Source organism: Budorcas taxicolor, chromosome 6 (assembly GCF_023091745.1).
Source record: "Budorcas taxicolor isolate Tak-1 chromosome 6, Takin1.1, whole genome shotgun sequence".
In the NCBI taxonomy this organism is placed as follows: Eukaryota; Metazoa; Chordata; class Mammalia; order Artiodactyla; family Bovidae; genus Budorcas; species Budorcas taxicolor.
Window position 1 is genome coordinate 4,042,540 of NC_068915.1, and position 26,170 is coordinate 4,068,709.

The 26,170-nt window shown below is 41.3% G+C and overlaps 1 protein-coding gene across 1 annotated transcript in view; it reads left to right on the top strand.

The window, feature by feature from the left end:
• The window catches only part of ANXA5 (annexin A5), a 32,455-nt gene extending 9,080 nt beyond the window's left edge, over window positions 1-23,375 (top strand). Inside the window, exons 3-13 of the mRNA XM_052641740.1 lie at window positions 4,437-4,521; window positions 5,847-5,941; window positions 7,134-7,247; window positions 9,130-9,220; window positions 11,898-11,977; window positions 12,386-12,442; window positions 17,599-17,692; window positions 18,538-18,633; window positions 20,333-20,391; window positions 20,598-20,720; window positions 22,161-23,375. Of these exons, the coding sequence (XP_052497700.1) occupies window positions 4,437-4,521; window positions 5,847-5,941; window positions 7,134-7,247; window positions 9,130-9,220; window positions 11,898-11,977; window positions 12,386-12,442; window positions 17,599-17,692; window positions 18,538-18,633; window positions 20,333-20,391; window positions 20,598-20,720; window positions 22,161-22,223 (957 nt within the window). The 3' untranslated portion in view covers window positions 22,224-23,375. The remainder of the gene's footprint in view (window positions 1-4,436; window positions 4,522-5,846; window positions 5,942-7,133; window positions 7,248-9,129; window positions 9,221-11,897; window positions 11,978-12,385; window positions 12,443-17,598; window positions 17,693-18,537; window positions 18,634-20,332; window positions 20,392-20,597; window positions 20,721-22,160) is intronic.
• The last annotated feature ends 2,795 nt before the right edge of the window (window positions 23,376-26,170 follow it).

A 26,170-nucleotide genomic window follows, 5' to 3' on the forward strand; every position in this document is an offset into this window, starting at 1 on the left:
TTATCTTTTTGCCTTTGAGAGGCTGAATAGCATCCTAGTCAAGAGCCCACAGTCCCGTGGCCTGTGTTCCGTCCCAGCTCTGCTGCTTGTTTGCTTGCCGGTCACTTGAGTGACCTGCCAAACCCTTCTAAGCCAGCGTGTTTCTTCATATGTGAAATGGGGTTTCACTGAGGACCCCGTGAAGCTGTGAGCTCATTGCCGCTCTCGCTGATATTATCTGCTCTTCTGATTGTCGATGACTTTCCCTTCTCCTCTGGCTCTTCTTTCCATTCCATTAGTATTGTCTTTGGTGACAGGCGCCACGCACAGCTCCAGTTACCGCTGATGTGCCCCAGCAACTGACAAGCCTGCTGTTGGTTCAGTTTGTGGAGAAAGGCAGAACCAGCCATCCTCTTCCCTTTCCTAAAAGCAAGTCATCCTGAATGGCTTCTTTCTGCCTTGGCCCCGGCCCTTTCCATTTCTCCTGCTCCTGACTTCGATCAGGTCTGTTTTAAGCTTCTTCTGTTTAGTCGTTTTTAAGCCAGTCCTTCTGTCTCCACTCATGCACAGTTCTGTCCTGTTCTCCCCGCTGCTTCCCTGCAGAGTCAGCTTTGTTCTTCCCTGTTGCTGAAATGCCCTCCAGGGGCTTCCCTTGCGGACCGGGGAAGTCTGGCTTTGTGGCTTCCAGCCTTCCTTTTCCCTCTGTGGTGACGACCTTTCCCTTCTTTGTGTTTCTCTCCCGTCTTCCTGCTTGTTCCAGGCTGTTCAAATGCTTAACCCCTTGTCCAAAGTGCCACGTTGGTTCCTTCTCTCACATCTGTATGCCCCTTGAAATACCTGCCTGCCCTTCGCTGTTTTCCTGAGCTTGCCTGGCAAAATCACAGGCATCTCTTCAGACACTGGGGGGAAGTTTCTCTTTCTTTCTTTTATTTTTGACACATTTCAAACTTTTTATTTTATATTGGTATATAGCCAATTAAGAATGTTGTGATAATTTCAGGTGAACAGTGAAGGGGCTCAGCCATACATATACATGTATCTATTCTCCCCCCAAATTCCCCTCCCATCCAGGCTGCCACATAAAATTGAGCAGAGTTTGCTGTGCTATATAGTAGGTTGATCCGTTTTAAATATAGCAGCGTGCACACGTCTATCCCAAACTCCTTAACTGTCCCTTGCTGTGGGGAAGGTTTTCTGATTTCTTTTCTTCCCACTTTTCCCATCTTAGTCCCTCCTTTATGTGCTCACATCACCCTAATGGAACTTCTGTGTGAATATACTCTATTGCACTTGATTATTTACATGTCTGTCATTTTCTCTTAGGGGATCGTGACTTTTTCCTAGTGATGAGTGGCATGAGGAAGCCATTCAGAAAATGGTTTTGAATGAATAAATAAGCAGACAGGTGAACTGAGTCATTCAAGTTCTCACACTGAGAAAACCCATGGCATTTATTCGTTTTTGTGATGATATTGATGGTATCTTTCTCACTGATTTGAAGTGGTCTTACTAAACAGAAATTGCAGTTGGACTTGAGAGAAATAACTTTCCTAACCCATGCTAATTTTGAAGGGCTGTTTCCTCAGATCTTACCAGTTTTTCTCCCAACCTAGTGTTCTTGTTTTAATTACGTTGAACCGTTTAAGCCTCCGGTATCCAGCCGCTTCAGATGCTAGCTGCAAGTCTGGACTGTCACCTGCGCTTCCGCCTGACTGGCTGGAGTTTCTAGTGACTGCATCATTGGCTTATAGAACTCAGAGAAACACTTTACTTACTAGATCACTGGTTGATTATAAAAGGATGCAACTCAGGAACAGCCAGATGAAGAGATATGTAGGGCAAGGTATCCGGGAAAGAAAGCATCGTGTGTCATTTACGGGGTCTGAAGAGCTCGGGTGCCATAGTCCATTATGTCTCAGTGCAGAAGAGAATTCAGTGAGAGGTAAAGTGATAGATAAGTGATTATTAGAATAGGACGCTTGTGAGGCTTACAAGTGGATGGGGGAGAAATGCCATGCCGAGAATTTACTGGGCTGCAGTTTTATAATCAAAGGAAAAGTGGGGAGAGGGAGAAGGCTTCTTTGTCTTCCTTGAGTAGACATCATGTTTCCGTCATCAGCTCCTCCTCCAGGGTGGGCAGGGGAGTTTTCTCATCCCTACGTGGTCAAGCCAGGTCCACAAATTATTGTTTTCCACGTGTGAGGAGAAGGTAGGGGTGGGGATGAAAGTTGCTGCCAGTCAGTAGTCTGGGTTGGGAGATCAAACTGGGAAACATCTCTTCCCTGGGATTATATACTTTTGGCCACATCTTTATAGCCCTAAGGTCTTCCTGTAGGTTCTCTCAAGGCTAACTGTTTAGAGGAAATAAGAATCTTTCTTCTTTCTTTGAATGAGAGAAAACTACTGTTAAAAATTTATTCTCACAGTTGTTAAAATGTAAGGAAGAATTTCAAGACTATTGCAGTAAGGATCATGACTATTTCAGAAGAGACTGGGTTCAAGTGCAAATGGAGCAAAGGCAGCTGGGGATGTATAACCATTGAGCAGACTGAGGGTGCCCATGGGTGGGGAGTTACTGAGAGGAAACATCAAGGGCAGAGAGGTTCTTTTTGAACTGGCCTAATAGGATTAAATTAAAAGACTCTTACTCCTTGGAAGAAAAGTTATAACCAACCTAGATAGCATATTCAAAAGCAGAGACATTACTTTGCCGACTAAGGTCCGTCTAGTCAGGCTATGGTTTTTCCAGTGGTCATGTATGGATGTGGGAGTTGGACTGTGAAGAAAGCTGAGCACCGAATAATTGATGCTTTTGAACTGTGGTGTTGGAGAAGACTCTTGAGAGTCCTTTGGACTGCAAGGAGATCCAACCAGTCCATTCTGAAGGAGATCAGTCCTGAGTGTTCTTTGGAAGGAATGATGCTAAAGCTGAAACTCCAGTACGTTGGCCACCTCATGAGAAGAGTTGACTCATTGGAAAAGACTCTGATGCTGGGAGGGATTGGGAGCAGGAGGAGAAGGGGACGACAGAGGATGAGATGGCTGGATGGCATCACTGACTCGATGGACATGAGTTTGGGTGGACTCCGGGAGTTGGTGATGGACAGGGAGGCCTGGCGTGCTGCAATTCATGGGGTTGCATAGAGTTGGACATAACTGAGTGACTGAACTGAACTGAATAGGATTCGTGCTAAAGGCAGTCCACAGATTCATTCGTCAAAGATGGAAGAGGAGGAACTTGAATAGTTACTAAGTATTGGGGGGATTCTCTGTAAACTGACTCAGCAAGATTCTTGTGCAGCTGGACTTGTCAAAAAGAGGGCTCTGAGGTTTCTGTCTAAAGTTTGGTCAAGGAGAGAGTCTGTCTCCTGAATCTCAAGTGCTACTTCCGGAGGTGTAATTCAGTCCACTGAAGAGAGGTCACTGAGCTGACCTCTGGTGCTGTGTCCCATGGAAGTTCTTCCCCAAGGATAGTGCTCTTTTTTTTGTCATCTTTTTTTTGTTTGTTTCATTGGTTGGTGTTATGATATTGTTGGCAAATGCAGCAGTTGGATGTTAAGGTAGAAGAGAATTTTTTTTCCTTGTAGGAGATTGTGCTTCCATGCCTTCATAATAAAACACAAGTGATTATAAACCAGACAAGCATTCTCAACCTCCATTCCTTGTAACTGTTTATTTCTCAGTTTTAGATGGAACCTTGCCAGGAGTTGTGAGGTACTTCAGGAACATTTATTAGTAAAAATAAATCCTGGGAGCCTCCTTTTATCACAAGATAAAAATTTATGGCTCAGGATTAGTAAAGCCTTTGGATTCTAAAGATCTAATGATATTATAAACATTTTTTAAAATATTAAAATACTTGGATAATTAAAGGTACTATATATGATAAAATAGGAAATCTTATAAATAGAATATTCTGATAATTCTAATATATCTTTATACAACTCTAAATTCAGAAATTTGTGTTCTTCGGGCACATGAGCAACTGAGTATCTTTTCAGGTTTTGCCGAACCTTCAAATCCCTAAGAGATAGGACTAGATGTATTAAAAGCATCGCTTAGAGTTGAGTGCTTAGGGTAGGGCATCAAATTCTAATACAGGCTGAGCACGCATGCAGATCAAAGTGATGAGAGACTGAATGGGAAACAAGCCTGTAAGGACGCGCCCTCCATGAACCAGGACATGCTGGTGGGGCTTGCTCACTGGGGCGGTGCCTGCAGGCAGGACACCAGCCTTCCCACTCCTGGGAGGGCAGGTGGGCTCGGAGAGCGCGTGCGCTGAATCCGTGCACTGAATCCGTGCACTGCTGATCCCCCTTGTAATGGTGTATTTCCCATTTCAAATGAAGCTATGTATCTTACTAAATTAATGTAAAGTCTGAACATGATACAGAGGAAATTTATGCTGTTTGTGGTCTTAGTCATGCCGTTAATAATAAAAAATGTTCCCGAGCCAGGTTCTCAGAGGCACCGTGACTGACTTCCCTGGATTCGATGAGCGGGCTGATGCGGAAACTCTCCGGAAGGCCATGAAAGGCCTGGGTAAATTCAGCTTTCTTTTTGTTCTAAAAAAAATGTGACACTTGTTTTTCTGAACAAAAAGTCTTGTTTTACAGTAAGACTAATTTTAGAATGTTTTGAGCTGAATGTACATAGAAGGAATAGGTAATTAAGATAACAGAAATAATGATAACCATCAATATTCAGTCTGTAGAACTGGACAGGAGTTAAATTCAGCCTCTTTATGTTTTTAGCTTTTCAGCTTTACTTGCACAGTAGCTGATTGAGTAGACAAGCTCACATATCTGAGGGTGATGAGATGTGTAGCCTTTTGCTCTCAGTGTCCGATCAGATATCTGGTTCTCTAAGTGTCTTACATCTCACTGTCTTCCCTTTTGCTGGTTTTTTTTTTTTTTTTTTCCTTTTTGGAAACCTCTCACCGTGGGAATTCCCACAGATAACTGCTCCCCTCGTCCTCAGGCTCCTCCTACACTAATGTCCATGTGACATCTTTCTCAGTCTTGATGCTCTGACCCCAGCGCTCTGCTTTCTGAATGTCTCATGAGGTCTCCTGCTGTAGCAGGGCCAGGTGCAAGCCTTCTGGCCTTGCACGGCCTTCCCTGGCGTTCCAGCCCACTTTCTCGCCAGCTCACATCACCGCCTGGTGTGTCCCCTGACCCAGCTGCTCTCTGGTGATGAGGAAGGACCTGCATCTTCCTACTGCTGAGCTTTTCCTGAATTCTAAAAGCCAGTTTCCCTTCTTTATATCATTGCCCAAAGCCTGTCAAAATCTTTTCATCCTTTAAGACTCTTTTGGGTGGGATTTACCTTTTCCAAGAAGCTTTTCCCAAAACTGTCTTCCACTACTTATCAGCTTAGAGAACCTCCTCTGAACCCCCGTGTAACTCCTGGACCTCTCCTAAGGTCCTTGTCACATTCTACCTTAGCTTGCGATCATTTGTATTTTTGTATTTTTTTTTTCCCTACATTGTTTGTAACTTGAAACCAGGGTCTTTATCTTTTCTCCTTTCTCAGTATCCTGTAACTCCCAACACATTATGCCTTGTGAAGAAGTGTTATTTGAATAACTTTTGTTTCAAAAAAAAATATGTGCATTAGTTTTTAAAAAGTGAGAAGAATTTTTGCATCTACTGTATCATGTTTAGGGGAAATAGTTGGAATACTTCCAACAATAGCATTGTTGGAAATAGTAACATTTTCATATTGTAAATTTTGCATTTTAATAAATGGTTTAATAAAATATTTTTTGTGAGGCAAGGAATTGAAGTGACTGGGGATCTGGTTACAAAGGTTTTTGAGAGAGGGGGCATGGGAGCCATGGTGTAATGGTTCAAACGTAATTGCAGGCACGGATGAGGAGAGCATCCTGACTCTGTTGACATCCCGCAGTAATGCTCAGCGCCAGGAAATTGCTGTGGCTTTTAAAACTCTGTTTGGCAGGGTAAGACCGTACTTCATCCCAAGGTAGAACTGTGAGAGCAGCTTTATCTTTTAAGACTGGTTTGAAAATCTACTGATATTCTTTTGTAAATATCATTTATTTTATGATCCTGACATCCTGTTCCCCCTTTTCTCTTTTCTAGTTTCTTAGTTATGAGCTGTTGGTTAAGGTGCTCACCCAGCTTACTTTCATGTGGTTGATTTTCCTTGCTTGACGCCATAAGTCGCTGAAAGATCTCATGGTGCTAACAGCCCTTTTCCCTTCTGTGTTCCATAGTCAGGATTGTTGTATTATCTGCCAGGTGTAAACCTGTATTGCAGCATGTTTTGTTACGACGCAGTCATAGTCTGGTCCCATTGGAGGGATGTTTTAATAAATGAATTTTAATTCATTGGTTTAAATGTTCTTACTTGATTAACAACTAAAACTAAATTTGTTACTAAGTGAATTAGTACAGACATGAAAAGCTGAATGTACTTTTGTCATTCTGACAATTTTTGTTCATTATTTCGAGAAACGAATAAAAAGGGGAAAAAAAGAAAGTATTTTAAACACAAGTTCTGTTTACCTGTGTCCTGAAACTGAAATGGATGCGAAGTACTGCTTTTATCTTTGAAATTACACAGACAAGTTCCCCATAGTAGCAACTGTCCTGCAGTAGTCAGGGACATAGTAATGAACATAATCTGTTATGTTCTGAAATACATAATCCATTATGTTTTAGAACATATTCTGTATTAGAACATAGCATGTTTTGTATTATAATATTATTAGATATGGAGAGAAGAGAAAACATTGTTTTGTTTAGATTCAATAGGCCAAATTTTATTACTTGTAAAAATGCATTTATGATTTTTGGTGGGGGGGGGTATTTTTTTGCAATAGACATGGTTCTCAGAACAGTATTTTTAAAATATTTTTAGCTTACTTTAAAAATAGTTTTTAAAATCTCTGAAAGTAAGAAAAACATCTTAAAAACAAATACCTTGACACATGAGTGTCTTTGCTCACATGGTAGGTCAGATATCAAAAGTACATCATGCAAAGCTGTAGGGTATTGTTTATCTCATTCATCTTACTTGGAGATAGCAATGTAAAGAATTCATTAGTGCAAAGGGCTGTTGTTCATGTATAAGAAGAATCTCCTTAAAATTTCTACCTGGTTCACAGCTTTATATTTTCTGTGTCCTAGGACCTTCTGGATGACCTGAAATCAGAACTGACTGGAAAATTTGAAAAATTAATCGTGGCCCTGATGAAACCCTCTCGTCTTTATGATGCCTATGAACTGAAGCATGCTCTAAAGGTAAAAAGATGAGTGCAAGGAACATTCTTGTCATGAACAATATTATTTTGTGTTGGTAATTACTTGATGGTGTTTTTTGTATTAAAACAAACTGATTTCACTGAAGGTTTCTTGAATGACAGAATTGTAGGAGGCAATAAGAAAAGGAGGGAAAAAATGACATGTATATTATTTAACCCTTTTGTATAGTTAACTCAATAATAGTGTTTTTTTTTTTTAATTTTTAATATATTTTACAGACCTCTATGTTTTATTTCATGCTTGTTTCCTAATTTGGAGATATGTTTTCAAAATGTTGCAGATTAGTTATTCAGTCCTTTAGTTTGGAAAGTGAAAGTGAAGTCGCTCAGTCGTGTCTGACTCTTTGTGACCCCATGGACTGTAGCTCACCAGGCTTCTCCATACATGGGATTCTCCAGGCAAGAATACTGGAGTGGGTAGTTTGGAAAGTTACCTGATTAGGAAACAATATTGTTAATAGTTTTAGCTTAAAAGATGAAGTTTTGAAGTGAAGAGAACTTTGGGACTTTGAGATAAAGATTTTCTAGTACCCTTTTGTACTTTTCTGTACTTCTGAATACTAAAATGAAGCAGCTGGTAAGCTTGATATAATTTCATTGTAGCAAGTAACTTAAATGTGTATTTCCTTGCTTCCTGCTTGGAATGTTGTATAAAATGTGGCTACATTGAATCATTAGTTTATGTTTACTGGAGTGGAAGTAACTCAGCCCTTAGTGTCTAGGGTTTGCATGAGCAAACAAATTAACAACTAGATCCTCATGTAGCTCAGGTGGAGGGAAGAGAGGGCTTGTCAAGTTAGAGCCTTTCTATGCTGCTTCATTTTCTTACAGTGATTCTCTGGAATAAAGAAAATCTTTTTTCAGCCTTCTGAAATGTTAGTGAAAGTGAAAGTGAGGTCGCTCAGTCCTGTCCGACTCTTTTCGACCCTGTGGACTGTAGCCCACCAGGCTCCTCAGTCCATGGGATTCTCCAGGCAAGAATACTGGAGTTGGTTGCCATTTCCTTCTCCAGGGGATCTTTCCAACCCAGGGATCGAACCCAGGTCTCCTGCATTGCAGGCAGACGCTTTAACCTCTGAGCTACCAGTAGCTAAAATTTTGCCAGAGCATAAACCTAGTTTTTTTCAGTGTTTCATTTTTGGTTAAGAAACAGAAATATAAAGAAATCAAGTCTCTAGTATGTTATCTTTTAAAATTAAGTTCAGCTGAGTCATTGCTTGTATCTTCTAGTTTAGCAATGTAGATAAGACTTTTATCAGGAAGGAGAACAAACTACAATTACTCTTCAGAACTACAGACAGCAAGTGCCAGTTCCTTTATACTGATCCAATAACTGGTTCCTATTAACTAAGCCATGGTACATTTATTGTTACCTTCATTATAGAATTTCCCTCTGATCCATAGAGCACTTAATTTGAGGGCAGAACTGCTTATGCTTTGAGGTATATGACTTAAGTATCAATGTTCATCTGTGTAAATTTATGTAAATTTTTCATTTTAATATTTTACTATTTTTATCATTTCCTGTTTCATTAAAATGTTTCATTTTTAAACTATTTAGAATTAAACTGATAAAATTACAAATTTATGTGATCTGTTATATATACACATAACATACAGTAAACATTTTTTATTAGACGAAAAATGATAAAATTGTCTTTAGAAAGAAAATTAATATGAAATTTTGTATTTCTAAAACTAATAGAACCCATATACAAGAAGTGAATGTTATGTTGGATAATATTTCTGTATTTTTGCAATTTGAATAACAGCTATTCTGGGAAAATCACTTTCTTTTTAATCTTAATAGCATGGTTTTTTTTTTTTTTTTTAAATTCTATAAAAAATAAATCTCCAAACAGGGAGCTGGGACAGATGAAAAAGTCCTGACAGAAATCATTGCGTCAAGGACACCTGAAGAACTGAGAGCCATAAAACAAGTTTATGAAGAAGGTAAATGTTTTGAATTATATTTCCCTTCGTTTCTACTGTCACTGTTTCATTTCTCCAAAGTGAATGCAGTTCTTTAGAGTCCCAGGAGGTAGGCCATACACAAGTGGATGAGTGAGTGAATGAGTAAACAGATAAGCAACAATTCAAAGTAGTTTCTTTTTCAGGAGGAAAAGACTGCCTTTTTCTGTATCTGTTAACTATTTTATTATTTGTAGAAACCTTCTGATGAGGATGGAGCTTATTTTCACGCAGGGTTTACAGTGTAGGAATATACAGGTTGTCTCTTTTACACTAAATTTAAGATGTAAGTGGTCTTTCTTCCTTAAAAACATTGCTTTATGTTAGTAGAAGTTAAAAGTTACTGAAAAGGAAACCTCACCCAAATCAGAGGTGATAATGTCTGAGTACATGTATGTTGTTTTAGCTAAGCACAGTACTTGACGACTCTCCATTTTGATTTTTCTTTTTTTTAATAAATTTGTGTGTGTGTGTGTGTAAAAAAAATCTTTGATTTGATCTGAAGCATATCCTGTTAATGGAACCAAAAGAATGTAATGAAAAGTAGAAGTAGAGTTCTTTTCTCATCAGATTTTCCCTAGAGGACTCTGCCCTCTGCCTGGCTGAGGAGGAGCAGACCATCCAGGCTGTCAGCTCAGTCAGCAGGCCTCCAGGCCTAGCACCTGCAGCTTGGAAAACAGGTTCCTGTCTCGCCATTAGTTTGTTCATCTTAGAAATGACACTGGAACCCAGCTACTTAGAACTGTGAACTCTGTGGCAACTAAATAATGACCTTTTGAATTGCTGGATTTTCCTTTCCTGCTCCTGTTTTTATTGTTGGATAGGGCCAAGCCACTAAAGCAAAGGGGATATATGTATCTCAGGGGATATATGTATCACTGTTGATTCTTACCTGGTATAATATTCAGCTGTCTCTTTCCGGGGATATTGACACTGATGAGTGAGCCTTTGTACCGCTGGATGGCAGATGTGGTGCCTAAGAGGATAGTAACTGTGTGTGGTCCGTCCATCCCTGTGTTCGTGTGCACCTGCTCTGTGTCCAGCAGTGGACTGGCTGTCATGAAGGATGGAAAAGACGCTCCTGTCCTCAAGGAGTTTGCAGTCTGTTTCTGACGTGACTTAGAAAAACTTCAAGAGTTAAAGGCTAGTAAAGGTCAAACCGTGTTTAATGCAAGAATTCACTCAGAGAAGAGAAGTCATTATGGCTTTGGGTGTTGAGGGAGGCTTCACAGTGCAGTCGGACACTGAGCCAGGGTTTCCAGGCGGGATGGGCTTTGCATGGGTGAAGTGGGCATTTTCAGCCCCATGCACCCGCTGAGTGCCGTGGTATGGAGACAGGGTTGAGGGACAGAGAGGACCTGACTGGTGGGGGGATATGCATGTCCACAGTCGAGATAGGCTAAAGGGAACAGCTGCAGTCAGCCTCTGTTACAGGTGGTCTCGTACGGCTAGAATAGAAGCTTGGGCATGCTTCAAAGGCACTGTAAGCTCCTGAATGGATGGTGGGGGGACAAAAGGGGCAATTAAGGGAGGGGGGAGACTTGAGACTGATTAGCTGTATTGGGGGAGGTAAGCTGGCCAATTGTGGCTCAGCCTAGGTTGGTGGGAGGTATGAGGCAAATACATCAGAAAGAGGTGAAATATTTAAAAGCATTTGATGGTTGATTATATATGTATAGGTGTTGGAGTAAGGAAGGAATAAAAAATTCCATCAAAGTTTTTGTATTTGAGCAACTGATTGAAATAGATATATATCTCTTTTGTACTTCTACAAGGAGACGTTTCAAGCTTTTAAAGTTTGTCTCCTTTCAAATAACGAAGTATTTAAATGGCTTGGAGTAACACCTTCAGTGGGCTCAGTGGTAAAGCATCTGCCTGCCAATGCAGGAGATGCAGGTGTGATCCCTGGGTTGGGAAGATCCCCCGGAGAAGGAAATGGCAACCTACTCCAGTATTCTTGCCTGGATAATTCCATGGACAGAGGAGCCTGGTGCAGTATCATCCATGAGATGTGGAAGACTCCATTAGCGACAGACTTTCACTTGCAGTACCTTCTGTAGCTGTTCCTTGAATAGTAGCTGGTAGAGAGACAGTGAAAGGTGCCTCTGGACTTGTGCAAATCCTTGTTCTCCCCTTTGCTGTGGTTTTATGTTGAACAGCTGGAAATAGAGGGGAGAAAGACATATTTAAAAATATCCCTGCTGTCTCTCAGAAATAACTCTGTTGCAGAGGAGAAATATCTTGTTAGGGAAAGGCCATTCCCCAAAGGAAAAAAATTCAGAATATTAGAGAATGGGAGACCTTAGGAAATGAATCATGTAAAATATTTGAAAGGAAAGCAAAGCAAAAATTTGAAGTTAAGATTGATTATATTTTAGAAGCTTTCCGGCATCATCCGGTATCTACATAACTGCATTGGTTGAGAGCATTTCTAAAAGACTAAGTTATGATTTAGGTTTGAACCAAATGCTTTTGAGAGACTGTTTCCATCCAGCCTCTCACTCAAAGCATTTACTAGTCTGTAGAGCACTCAGGGAAGGATAAACTATTATGCTAATCAAATATTTCTTCTTTCATGTCTCTTCCATTTGATTCATGCGGCAAGATACTCTTTTCCAGTTGACAGAAGCTGTAAATAAGTGACATTATTCTGTTGCAGAGTATGGCTCGAGCCTGGAAGATGATGTGGTGGGGGATACTTCAGGGTACTACCAGAGGATGTTGGTGGTCCTCCTTCAGGTATTGGCTAGAGACTATTTGTGGTTTGACTAAAAATCTAAAGCTGGACTAGTCTGAAATTGGTTAAGTAAGGTCACTTAAAATTCTTGTAATTATTTCTGGTACTTGCTTGATTCTGGCTGTGTGGTGCCAGTGTTTGTTTGTATTTCAACATATCTGACCTGAATTCTTAATAGCTAACTCATAGTTGCTTCTTTTTTTTTAATACCACTGTCGTCTTTTATTCATAGATTTTAAAACCAAAAGGGTTAGGTTGGTTTTGAAGAGTGCTTGTGTGATAATCTAAAATAGTAAAAGCATATTATTCCTAAGAGAGAAAGCTCTATGTGCATAACCATCTGGTGGAGCTGTTGTTTTTTTTGAATGAAAATGCTCATGTCATCCAATAATATGACATATCTCTTCTAGGCTAATAGAGACCCTGACGCTAGAATTGATGAAGCACAGGTTGAACAAGATGCTCAGGTAAGTGAGACTTAGGTGATGACTTTATTATGACATAGAAGAAAACCATGCTAATGGAAAACCATAACGTCTTATGCTACCTGCTAAGTCACTTCAGTCATGTCCGACTCTGTGTGACTCCACAGACGGCAGCCCCCGTCCCTGGGATTCTCCAGGCATGAACACTGGAGTGGGTTGCCATTTCCTTCTCCAGTGCATGAAAGTGAAAAGTGAAAGTGAAGTGGCTCAGTCGAGTCTGACTCTTTGCAACCCCATGGACTGTAGCCTACCAGGCTCCTCCGTCCATGGGATTTCCCAGGCAAGAGTACTGGAGTGGGGTGCCATTGCCTTCTCCATAACGTCTTATAATAGCATCTAAAAGTAACCTAATGAGTTATTTACAAATCACAAGACACGTGTAAGTCAATGTCGCTCATTTTGATCTGGACAACAAGATATTTTATCCCAAAGCTGAAACAGAAAAAATTAAATTGCATATAAATATTGAATTCCTCTTGGATGTGTTACTTTTCTTTAGATTATGGAACACTCCTAAAATAGAGAATTTTAGAGGAAAACCAGGTGTTATGAATGCTACCGGCAATGTGGCAGTCAGTTTCTTGGCAGGAAAGGGCAAACAAGAAAAAATAAAGTATTTTAGTGATACATGGTATTTTATTACATAAGAGATGACACGTTATTGTAGTATTTGAAGATTCCATCTCCTTTTCCTTGATAGAATTGTAAATGGAATTGTCCTTTCGTCAGTTGCTCTTCAGCGACTCCCTAATGAAATTTTTGTACCTAAGTTGCTTTTAAATCCCATTATAGTCTGAATGTGGTTTGTGAAGTAGTCAAATGTAGGAAATAAGTGTTGGGAAATAAGTAGTCAAATGTAGGAAATAAGTGTTGGGAAATTTGAAACACGAGACCTAAAAACTGGAAAATGTTAAGAAAGGAATTACTTTGGTTCCTAGAAGCACATACCAGAGTCCTGTCTCTCCGGTCACATTTCCCGTGTAGGCTTACCTCGGAGTTAGTGGACCACCACCCTAAAGTGACTATCAGAATAAAGCAAGTTACAGACATTGTCCTGGTTTCTCAGTGCAAATAAAAGTTATGTTTACACGATACCTCAGTAAGTGTGCAGTAGTATTATATCTAAAAATCTCCCTGAAATGAAAAGTGCTCGAGCGCAGTTGCAAAGTTGTGTTCAATTCGTTTCGAACCAATGGACTGTAGCCTGCCAGGCTCCTCCGTCCATGGGATTCTCCAGACAAGGATACTGGAGTGGGCTGCCATTCCCTTCTCCAGGGGATCTTCTCAACCCAGGGATTGAACCTGTGTTTCCTGTGTTGGTAGGCAGATTCTTTACCACTGTGCCACCTGGAAAGCCCTAAATAAAAATACTTCATTGTTAAAAAAATGCCAAAACAACTACATAGTAACATCAAAGATCACTGATCACACATCACCATGACAAACATAATAATAATGAAACAGTTTTAAAATGTTATGAGAATTACCAAAATGTGACCCAGAGAGACAAAAGTGGGCAAATATTGTTGGAGAAATGGTTCTGGTAAACTGGCCTGACTCAGGGTTGCTTACAAACCTTCAGTGTGTGAAAAATGAAATATCTGTAAAGCATGCAATAAAGAGGTATGCCTGTAATAAAATATAAAATTTTGATTGTTAGATATTCACCATTGAAAGAGAAAAAGCTATATTCACTCCTCCAGTTGACTGTTCACTGTGAAGCAGCCTTTGGATGTGTGATCTGACTTTGTTAATAGAAAAGAGGAGAACGTTCCTCTAATCTAAATTGGGTTGATATCGTTATGGTGTTAGGATGCTATCATCTCTGTGTGTGGCTGGAGAAGGAAAAGGAAAGGAAATGAATGTGTGCAGGGGGATGTCTGTGAAATATTGACGTTTTCCTCATTATCCCTTATAAAATGCAAACCTGTTGTGTCCCATCTTTGTTTAAAACCTTAAAAACCTTCAGTGGAGCTGAGTGTCTGCACGATAAAGTTCAGGCCCCTAAATGTGGTTTTGTCATCTGTCTCTCGCTTTCTTATGCCTCCAGCTTTCTCCTCCCGCCCTGCCTCCGCTCCATCACCTCTTTCCTCCTCAGGGCTCAGCCCTCCTATTGGCTCCTTGCAGGTCCCCCTGCCCGACACCCAGGCTTGCTGGGTGCTCCTTGCAGGGGAGACAGGAGCATCTCAAGCTTCCTGTCCAGGCCATGCCACCTGACCTGGAAGCTGCCTGTTGACCTGAGTGCCCACCCAGGGCATAGGGTTAGCACTCAGTAAAGAACTGAGTGAGCCAGTGCATAACTCTAACATAGGGGCATCATTTCTCTTCTATAAATGAGGAAGCTGAAGCTCAGGGGTTTGAGAAACAAGCGCGTGGCTCCCACTGAGTCGCAGTGGAGCTGGAATTTCCACCTGGGCTTATCTGCCTCTGAAGCCCCTCCTCTCTCACTAGACCACAGTCTTACTGTTCTTACCTGTTAGTTCCTCTCTCTTATTTCTCCCTCCCCAAAATGTGCTTATTGAAATAGATTGAAGGGAAAGATCAGGCTTCATCTTGGCCTTGAGGGAACAAAGCTGACGCAGCTCGCACACTCGTACTCCCCGACGTTAGGGCTTTGAGTGGTTGAGATGAGCCCTGTGGCGTTGTGTGCGCTTCTGTAGGAGCCGTGCTGGTCATACTCTGAGTCTCAGGAGTGGAATCCTGGCTGCTGCTTAGGGCCCGTGGGCACCGTGAGAGGATCAGCTTCAGCCGTCTCTGGGGCCCGCAGCGAGGCCTGCGTTAGTGGGCGGGGAGCTGCTGGTGTGATGGGAGCCCTGCTGCAGGGTGAGGCCACGGAGTGCGAACTGGACATGCTCACCTCCATTTCACTGATTCCTCTGCTTGGAGCACGCACTGTAAAGAGGTGCTTCTCAGACTTGCAGTGTTCCTGTAAATCCCTTGAAAGTGAAAGTGTTAGTCACTCAGTCAGTGTCTGACTCTGTGTGACCCCCCATGGACAGTAGCCTGCCAGGCTCCTCTGTCTATGCGATTCTCCAGGCAGGAACACTGGAGTGGGTTGCTGTTTCCTTCTCCAGAGGATCTTGGCAACCCAGGGATTGAACTCTGGTCACCTGCATTGCAGGCAGATTCTTAACTGTCTGAGCCACAGGGAAGCCCTAATGAGAACTTCAGATTTCATAATTCAGAGTAATCCAAGACATCTAAAGGGCCCTTTCATAAGCTTTTGAATTTTTTTCTCTGCTGAAAGCTGGCATCAAGAAGATTCTTATTATGTCAGGAATTTGGTAAGCCTCAGTGAGTCATTCACCTGGCAATTGAACATTCTGTAGATAATTCACTTGTTTAAAAAACATTTTTAGTATGTTGATCTGATTTTACTTCTTCTCACACCAAATCTTTATTTTGTACTTTCTGTGGAGAGAAAGTTGAGCTCTTAAAGGAAGGAGGGACAAGGGAATCAATATTTATTGAATTCCTTCTATTGATTGCCTAACATTGTTCCATGAATTCATCATGTGAGCTATAGAATCCCCATCAGTAACTATAGAAACAGTATTCCTGTGTAGATGAAGACACTGAGGCTTAAGAAGCGATTAAGAATTCATCTAAGATAAATAAATGCAAACACAGATAAATACAAGGCCCAAGTCTTTTTCTGATTCCTAAACCTCTGTTTCTCATGGGATTCGGAGGTTATCACACTGCTTGGGGGAACTGAAAAGCCCCTTAGAGAAGCGGGAGAGTGAGGAGGTATGAGGATCCCTCAGCTAAAACAGCTCCATGGATATTGGGCCATTTTAACCAGATGACACCACCCTTTTGGCAGAAAGTGAAGAGGAACTAAAAAGCCTGTTGATGAAAGTGAAAGAGAACAGTGAAAAAGTTGGCTTAAAGCTCAACATTCAGAAAACGAAGATCATGGCATCTGGTCCCATCACTTCATGGGAAATAGAAGGGGAAACAGTGGAAACAGTGTCAGACTTTATTTTTTTGGGCTCCAAAATCACTGCAGATGGTGACTGCAGCCATGAAATTAAAAGACGCTTACTCCTTGGAAGAAAAGTTATGAGCAACCTAGACACCATAATCAAAAGCAGAGACATTACTTTGCCGACTAAGGTCCGTCTAGTCAAGGCTATGGTTTTTCCTGCGGTCATGTATGGATGTGAGAGTTGGACTGGGAAGAAAGCTGAGCGCCGAAGAATTGATGCTTTTGAACTGTGGTGTTGGAGAAGACTCTTGAGAGTCCCTTGGACTGCAAGGAGATCCAACCAGTCCATTCTGAAGGAGATCAACCCTGGGTGTTCTTTGGAAGGAATGATGCTAAAGCTGAAACTCCAGTACTTTGGCCACCTCATGTGAAGAGTTGACTCATTGGAAAAGACTCTGATGCTGGGAGGGATTGGGGGCAGGAGGAGAAGGGGACGATAGAGGATGAGATGGCTGGATGGCATCACCGACTCGATGGATGAGAGTTTGGGTGAACTCTGGGAGTTGGTGATGGACAGGGAGGCCTGGCATGCTGCGACTCATGGAGTTGCAAAGAGTCGGACATGACTGAGCGACTGAACTGAACTGAACTGAAAGAGACTGTGGAGTTTTATCATATATTATTGAGCAACCCATTCCAGTATTCTTCCCTGGAGAATCTCAGGGGTGGGGGAGCCTGGTGGGCTGCAGTCTATGGGGTCGCAGAGAGTTGGACATGACTGAAGAGACTTAGCAGACTTAGCAGCAGCATCAAGCAACTACTGAGCAAGCATAACACACATCACAGACCGCTTTCTGGTCTATAAGTGGGTGGTGTCTGAGCAGTGAGGCAGTCAGAGCTCTCTGCCACACATGTCTTTGCTCTTGTGGATTGCTGGTCATGGTAGACACTGTGGGTACATTTATCCTAGCACTGTTGTCTGGCTTTGTTGTTTTGTGCCATTAATTTGCTGCAGCAGAGTTCAGTGGTGAGCTTTGAGGTGGCTCCAAACTTAGTGAACTGAGTTTCAGAGTAGGAAATATTAGAATTGAAATATAAATAGGAGTCAGGCAAATTAATATTCAGGGAATACAGCACATGTGTGATTAAGAACCTGGAAATGAGATGGGAGAACAATTTATTCATTGAAGTTGATTTTTTTTAATAGGCTTTGTTTCAGGCTGGAGAACTTAAATGGGGAACAGATGAAGAAAAGTTTATTACCATCTTTGGAACACGAAGTGTATCTCACTTGAGAAGAGGTGAGTGAGAAAAATGTGTATGACACAGGTACTTTGATTAATTTTGAAAGTAAAGAGCCAGTATGCCAAAATACCTGATGCATAACAGGCTTTTCCTGAATGAATCTGGCTTGGTTTTTTCTTTCTTTGGTGACCTTGGGAAATCTCATAATTCTCTTTGCTGCCATTGTAGGTTTTACAAAACTTGAGACCCTTATTCTGCTCTTTGCTGTCAGGGTAACGAGGGAGATAGGCCACTAGACTGTTACTCATAGTCACACATCACCGAGCTGTAGGCGGTGCCTCAGAGCTCTGCTCTGGATTTTCATCGGTCCCTCTAGTGGGCGGTAGAGTTCAGTTGCGAGTAGCAGGGAGCCCTGCTGAGAGTGGCGTTAGGGTGGGGCTCTCTGTCGGGCGTTGCTTGGCTGGTTTGGCAGGACCCAGGCTGTTTCTGCTTGCTGTTCAGCTGTTCTCTGCTCTGGTTCTCTTTCTCATCTCCGTACCTCATTGTCACAAGACGGCTGATGTTGCTCCAAACGTTTTCACAGCAAGAAGACAAGGGTGAACTAATCCTATTCATTCATTACTTTTAGTTAATAAGGAAAGAGAAAGATTTTTCAGAATCCTCTCCAGCAAATTTACCTTTGGGTCTTATTGGGTATAACTAGTGGGAAATGAGTGAACAAAGAACATTTATAATCTGTTGTTTTGAGCTTGGCACATTGAGACTGAGCAAAATCAAGGTTTGTCAGCAAGGATAAAGGGGAAATTTGTGTTTGGTCGGACAGTACCTGGTTAGAGTAAATGTCTTCTTTCTGGAAAGAGTGGTTCCTATGTGATTAAGAAATTGTCTTCATGTTTTCTAGTGTTTGACAAATACATGACTATATCCGGGTTTCAAATAGAAGAAACCATTGACCGGGAGACTTCTGGCAATTTGGAACAGCTTCTCCTTGCTGTTGGTAAGTAATTTTATAATGTGTATAATATTCATGGTGTTAAGAGCTAAAGTATTTTATTCAGTTGAAGCTATATGTAAAAAATAACCATCAATTTATATAAAAAGAGAGCTTAGTCATGACATATGGGTGAAGCAAACTCCTAGATTTCCAATTCAGAATCTGCTTTGATGTTGCAAAAAAGTGAAATATCTGGTTATTTCATTTTATCTTATGGAAACACTAAGATAATTTTTTTTTAGAAATCACTTTAAAGTGCCATTAAAAATATTACTATTTCATTGTGAACTTGAAGTATGGGTATTATTATCTCAAGAGGTAAACATTTTTCTTGTAAATGTTGTTTCTGATACCTGTTGAGTTTTTTCTTTAGAATACCATTGTCACAGTTTCGAAGCACACTGAGAAGTTGGGGTCTGATTTAGAAAAAGTATCTTTGCTATAATGGAAAATGTGGTAGTGGTTATTAACCTGAGTAAATAGTTTAGAATTTTATTTTAGCTAAATATTCACAATAGCGTGGAAAATTGGAGGCCGAGTTTGTGCATTTTACTGTAGCATTATTACATACTCTCCAGATCCAGGGAATATCTAGTTTGTGAGTTTGCTGTAGTCCCAGTTTTCATACGGGTTTGGAGTGAACCCCTGTCTGCTGTTTGTTCCAAGTATATGGTGTTGAGCTGAAGTTTTTGTGCTGTCTTCTGGAAAATAAGCTCAATGTGTGCACGAACCAGCAGTAACAGTAGCCTTTCATTTCAGTCTGTAGTTAATGAATTTTAATAGAAATCTTTTAGATGGTCTGTTCAAAATAGAATGCACAGAAAAGTTATGACAGTTTTAGTTACCAGTGGCTGTTTTTCTTCAGCATTGGAAAAGAGAAAATACAGCCTCCCATCAGTGATTTGTTATTTTTGTGTATTAAGTGTTCCTGTTTTTTTTTTTTGGCCATACCATGCAGCTTGTGGGATCTTAGTTCCCCAACCAGGGACTGAGCCCAAGCCTTTGGCAGTGAGAGCATGGGGTCTTTAACCACTGGGCCACCGGGGAATCCCCTGTTTTTGAATATTAAGGAACTTTTGTGTGATAGTTTCTGAAACTAGTGGACTTGGTTCTGAGGAGCCCTAACATACAGTAGATGGGTACATGTTCAGCGAAGGTGCTCTTCTCTTTGGGTGTTTCTACCAAAACGGGCAAGTCTCATACTGCCCTGTGTGAATCCTGGATGTTATAGAACACAGAGGGAATACCTAGATTAAGATTCCAGGCAGCTGGTCTGAGGTTTGCCGGAGTACATAGGGTAATGGTGTGCATGGTTTGCTTGAATATATTGAAGTGAAAACTCCTGGGAGATTTGTATAATTCACGGGGATGAAGAAGGTTATGGCTTAACAGTGCAGGCTGCCAAAACTTCGGCAGAAAGGTGGTCATAGCAGAAAGGGGGTGAAAACCGTGCAGCAGCCCCTGTGCCGCACGCCTTTCTGTGTGGACTTCAGAACTCCGAGGAGAACTCAAGCCACTGTCTGTGGAGATGCTCTGTAGCAAGGAAATCAGAGCAGCTTGTGAATGAGCAGCTCTTTCACCTGTGTTACTTTCATACTTGTGTTTAAGAAGAGCCATAGGCATGAGGCACCTTTGATTTTAATTACTTAGTCCTTTTCACATTAAAATAGCATGTGACCATTATATTTATTTATTTTCTTAGTGAAATCCATTCGCAGTATACCTGCCTACCTTGCAGAAACCCTCTACTATGCTATGAAGGTAAGTGCATGCCTTGAATCTTCTAAATTATCTCTCTAATATGTTTTAGAGAATAGACCTTGAGGTTTTTTTTGCCCCCCTCCTTAAAACAGGTGGTTAAATTCTACTAATTGTTTTACTTTATTGACTCGCCCAACTCAGGAGAGTTTGATGCTATAATTGACATTTTTTTAAACAATGTGTGTTTCTCTCTTTCTTTTTCAAAGGGAGCTGGAACAGATGATCATACCCTCATCAGAGTTGTGGTTTCCAGAAGTGAGATTGATCTGTATAACATTAGGAAGGAGTTTAGGAAGAATTTTGGCACCTCTCTTTATTCCATGATTAAGGTAGTAAAACCTTTCTTTAAATTATGTTTGGAAATCCTCAGCAAGACAATAAATAGCATGGAAGACATGCATGGGAGAACCCGATTCTTCTGTCAACTTTAAAATTCTAGTTGTGTGAATAGAGCTCTGAGGTACAGAATTTGGCATAGTGTCTCCTGAAGTGCAGGTGCTGGCTCCCGGGTGCAGGGTTGGCTCTTGGTGAGGCTGAGGCTCCAGGTGAGCTGAGGAGCATTATTTAGTAGTGGTGACAGATGACTCACTGAAACCAGTCTTGTCCACAGTGATGTTTGTTCTTTCTGCCTTTTATCAGTTCCAGCTGTCTTTATCAGTTTCTCCTGTCTTTTATGAATGCATCAGTCTTTTCTTTCTTGCCTGTTATCACCTGATTTCTAGTACTAGTTCACAGTTCAGCAAAGAACCAAACAGGTCATATGAGGTATAAGTAAATTTCATGCATTGAGGAAGGAAATGGCAACCCGCTCCAGTGTCCTTGCCTGGAGAATCCCAGGGATGGGGGAGCCTGGTGGGCTGCCGTCTATGGGGTCGCACAGAGTTGGACACGACTGAAGTGACTTAGCAGCAGCAGTAAAGAGCTTAAGTATTGCTATCATTTTTGTTCTTTTAAAAGCAAGGGACACTGGTTTGTGATTAAATTTGACTTAAGCCTTCTGAGTTTTTCTTTCTTTTCCCTTCCTCCTTCCCCCTCTTTATTCCTTCCCTCCTTCCTTCCTGTCTCTATCTTTCTATTTGATAAAGGGGAATCTGCTGCTGCTGCTAAGTCGCTTCAGTCGTGTCCAACTCTATGCGACCCCATAGATGGCAGCCCATTAGGCTCCTCTGTCCCTGGGATTCTCCAGGCGAGGGTACTGGAGTGGGGTGCCATTGCCTGAGTTGTGTGCAAAGCAGCGTTTCAGTTGAGCAAGCTTTTTCCTTGTGTGTGTGTGTGAGATGTGGCTCGGCTGATGGGCACTACAGAGTCCTCCCAGTGACTCAGAGCTTGAAACATAACTGATCACACATATCTGTGCATGGGACAAGCAGAGGCAAAATGTACCTTGCTTTCCTGTCTGAGGCAAAGCCATATAGCCAGGCAGTCCAGTGTGGCCCACAACCCCCCATGGCCAGACATATACTGTGTGACAGAGACTTAAGTTTGTTCAGAAAGCTTGAGTTGAACATGGTTATAAAAGCTTCCCTGTTCTCTGTGTTACTGGAGGGGAGAACACACTTCACTGTCTTAGACAGGACTGAGCTTTTAAGGGGTAAAATTAAAAGGTAAACATCAGTCTCATCAGTAGGATACTCTCTAAAACATCCCTGATGTGAAATCACTCGGAGAAAAGTCCTATGAATAATACATGTTACCAGATCTGTCTTAATGTTTTCTTTTCTGTGGCTTCTGTGAGTCATGAAGGTTAACGGAATGCATTTGGGTTTCAGGGAGACACGTCTGGGGACTATAAGAAAACCCTCCTGCTGCTCTGTGGAGGCGAAGATGACTGACGGGAGCCTGGGGAGCCGCCCCACGCCGTGTCCGCCCGGCACCACTGCCTTCCTGCAGCGCAGCTCACCACACTCTACACGCCAGTGCTGAGCACACTGCCTTACTCACGCTAGCATGCTGTGGCCAAAACATAAATGTAAAAGAATGTAGCGGTGCTCCTTTCTGATCTTCAGTTAAGATCTTTCTCTTTAACCGTTGTAGCACTAAAGTGTGCTTATGTTACTAGGACTAAAGTCTGGATCATTTATAGTTTCCTGTAAGAGGCAGACTGCTTTCACCCTTTTTTAAAAGCTTCATTTATATTAAATTGATAACCATATTACCTTAGTCAGAGCCTTAGCCTTGAAATTGTGAACTCCTGGAAGTGTTATTAATCAAGTTTGCTACCAAGTTAAACCAAAAAAATTGTAGTGGTTGCAATCAAAAGATTAGTGAATAATAAACATTTCCATCTTCCTGAATTTCTCGTGGGTGTATGTCTAGAAAACTTATTTGATTTACATATTGAACAAGGATGTATTTGTTTCAGGCTAATCAGTTGACCGTGTTATCAGTTGACCACTGAATTGTCGAAAGTTATTAAAAGTTGACTTTTGGTTGAAAAGCATGAAATACAACACTGCAGAATGAATTTCCTGGGCAGTAGGGGATGAGGGAGGAGTTGAAGTGGGGGACTTCGCTGGTAACTCAGATGGTAAAGCACCCGCCTGCTGATTTGGGAGACGTAAGAGATGTTGGAGTGGGGAAGATCCCCTGGGAAATGCAGTGGCTACCCACTCCAGTATTCTTGCCTGGAGAATCCCCTGGACTCTCAGAGGAGCCTGGAGGGCTACAGTCCATGGGGTTGCAGAGTCAGACACAAGTTACCCACTAAGCACATACATAGCATCTAATAAGCCGTTAAGCATTCTCATTTATTGGTAGCACGTTTACGTGGGCATCAGTTAAAGCAGTGCTAACACTAGTTGCTTATTGGAAAATTTGATTTAAAAACTTAAACTAAAAAACAAAACCCAAACATTCCTGATGTGAAAGTCACTCGGAGAAAAGTCATATGAATAAAACATGTTACCAGATCTGTCTTAATGTTTTCTTTTCTCTGGCTTCTATGAGTCATGAAGGTTAATGGAGTGCATTTGGGTTTCAGGGGGACACGTCTGGGGACAGCCCTCCTGCTGCTCTGTGGAGGCGAAGATGACTCGTGAGCCTGCGGAGATGCCCCACACTATGTATATCTTGTCCATCTGTACATTTTAAGTAGAAAAATGTTTATTCAGATCCTCTGTCCATTTTAAAATCAGATTGTTTTTTGTTGTTACTATTATTTGAGCTCTTCATATATTTTGGATATTACCCTCCAATATTTTGGATATTAGCCCCTTATCAGGCATAGGATTTGCAAATATTTTCTCCCATTTGTAGGTTGCCTCTTAATTTTGTTGATGGTTTCCTTTGCTGTGCAGAAGCTCTTCAACTGTTGTAACCCCACATGTTTACATTTGCTTTTGTTGTCCAGAAAATCACCAGGAAGACGGATGTCAAGGAGGTGGCCATCCATGTTTTTCTTCTGAGAATTGTGGTTTCAGGTCTCGCATTCATGGCTTTAATCCGTTCTCAGTTAAGTCCTATATATGGTGTAGGCCCAGTTCTACTCTTTCACATGTGGCATCCAGTTCTCCCAACACTATCCTGGAGAATAGTCTTTTCCTATTATATATCCTTGGCTCCTTTGTCGAACGTTAATTGACCATATATCCCTGGGTTTATCTCCGGGCTTTCTAGTCTGCTGTGTTGATCTGTATAAACTATATGTCTATTTTTATGCCAATAGTTGGTGTTAGTCACTCAGTCGTGTCCAACTCTTTGTGACCCCATGGACTATACATCAGGCTCCTCTGTCTTTGGAATTCTCCAGGCCAGAATACTGGAATGGGCTGCCATTCCCTTCTCCAGGGGATCTTCCTAACCCAGGGATTGAACTCAGGTCTCCTGTGTTGCAGGCAGATTCTTTACCATCTGAGCCACTAGGGAAGCCCTTTTAAGCAAGTGCCTTATTGTTTTGGTACCATAGCTGTATAATATAGTTGAAAATAAGGAAGCATGTTGTCTCCAACTTTGTGCTTCTTTCTCAAGATTGCTCTGGCCATTTGGAGTCTGTGATTACATAAAAATTTTAGGATTGTTTGTTCTATTTCTGTGAAAAAAGCTATTTGCTCTGGCCATTTGGAGGCTGTGATTACATAAAAATTTTAGGATTGTTTGTTCTATTTCTGTGAAAAATGCTATTGAGATTTTGATAGGGATTGCATTGAATCTGTAGATTGCTTTGGGTCACATGGACTTTTAATTATTTAAGCCATAAGTATGGAATATATATCTTTCCATTTTAACAGTATTAATTATTCAGTCTATAAGTATGGAATATATATCTTTCCGTTTTAACAGTATTATTCAATCTATAAGTATGGAGTATATATCTTTCCATTTTAACTATTATTCAATCCATAAGTATGGAATATATATCCTTCCATTTATTTATGTCTTGAACTTCTTTCATCAGTTTCTTAGAATTTTCACCTCCTTGGTTAAGTTTATCCCTAAATATTTTTTTTTTTTTTGATGCTGTAGTAAATGGGATTGTTTTCTTAATTTCTGATAGTTTGTTATATTGTACAGAAAGCAGGGGGGTTTTGTATTTATTTTCTTTATCCTGTAACTTTACTGAATTCGTTTATTCTAGTAGTTTTTGGTAGTGTCTTTAGGGTTTTCTTTTTAGTATCATGTCATCTGTAAATAATGACAGTTTTACTTCTTTCAAGCTGCTGTCTCTGAGCAGGGGGAACAGGCCAAGGATGACTGATTGTAACATTCCTGTGGGACATTTGCGTGCAAGCCCCAGTGGCCACCAGAGCCAGGCAACCAGGAGGTGTCTCGTGAGCAGCAGCTTCTGTGACTGCTGAGCCAGACCAAGTGTGCAAGCAATCCTGGGAGATCCTGGCAGTCTGGGGCAAGGTGGAGTGAGTGTGCTCGGGTGAGGTTTATGGTGAGACTGTGTCTCAGTCTCACCTCCCAGCTTCATTGTAGGTTTTTCCTCATTTGTCTGATGCATAGGAGTCACTTAGCTAGGAGGTTTTTATCTTTTTCATCCCCCACAGAGGAAAATTTTGCCTTCTTAGCTGTAGATTTAGTGTCCATTAGAGAAGATTAAATTCAAGATCCTTCTATGTCACCATTTTGAATCAGACTCTTGGTTTTTCTTCTTTTTCTGTTGATAAGGTGAATTACATCAACTGATTTTGTTGACTTAAAAAAGATACACAGCATGAGAGATGTGAGTTAAGTTTTATTTGGAGCAAAATGAGGACTGCCACCCTGGAGACAGCACCTCGATGGTTCTGAGAGACTGCTCCAAAGAGGTGGGGTGTGGGGGAAGGTCAGTTTATGTGATTCCAGTGAAGGGAGAGTTAATGCAGTCAAGCATTTATCGTACAAAAGGTTTTCTGCTAGTGATGAAGAGCTGATGTCACCATGAAGGGATTTAGTACTTTTATTGGATATTAAGAGATGCAAGCATTGGGCTCGTAAAATCAGTTCCTGAAAATAACTGTTTCACCAGTTCTCCTGGAGCGCAGAGTGCCTCATTCCTGTTGTCCACCCTGAACTCTTTTCAGGCGTGTCAAAGGTTGACAGCTGCACGCAGAGGACTCAGTCCCCACAGAGGTAGATGGCAAACGCCACTGGCGAGCACCAGCTTTTTGTCAACAGTTTTCAATTCTTGAACAATCTTGCATTCCCAGGATGGAACTGCACTTTGTCAACAATGCTTTATCATTTTTATGTATTGCTGGATTTTTTTTTCTAATACTTGTTTGAAGATTTTTCTGTGTTCATGTGGGATACAGGCCTGTTGTTTTCTTGAAATACATTTTTGTCTAGTTTTGATATC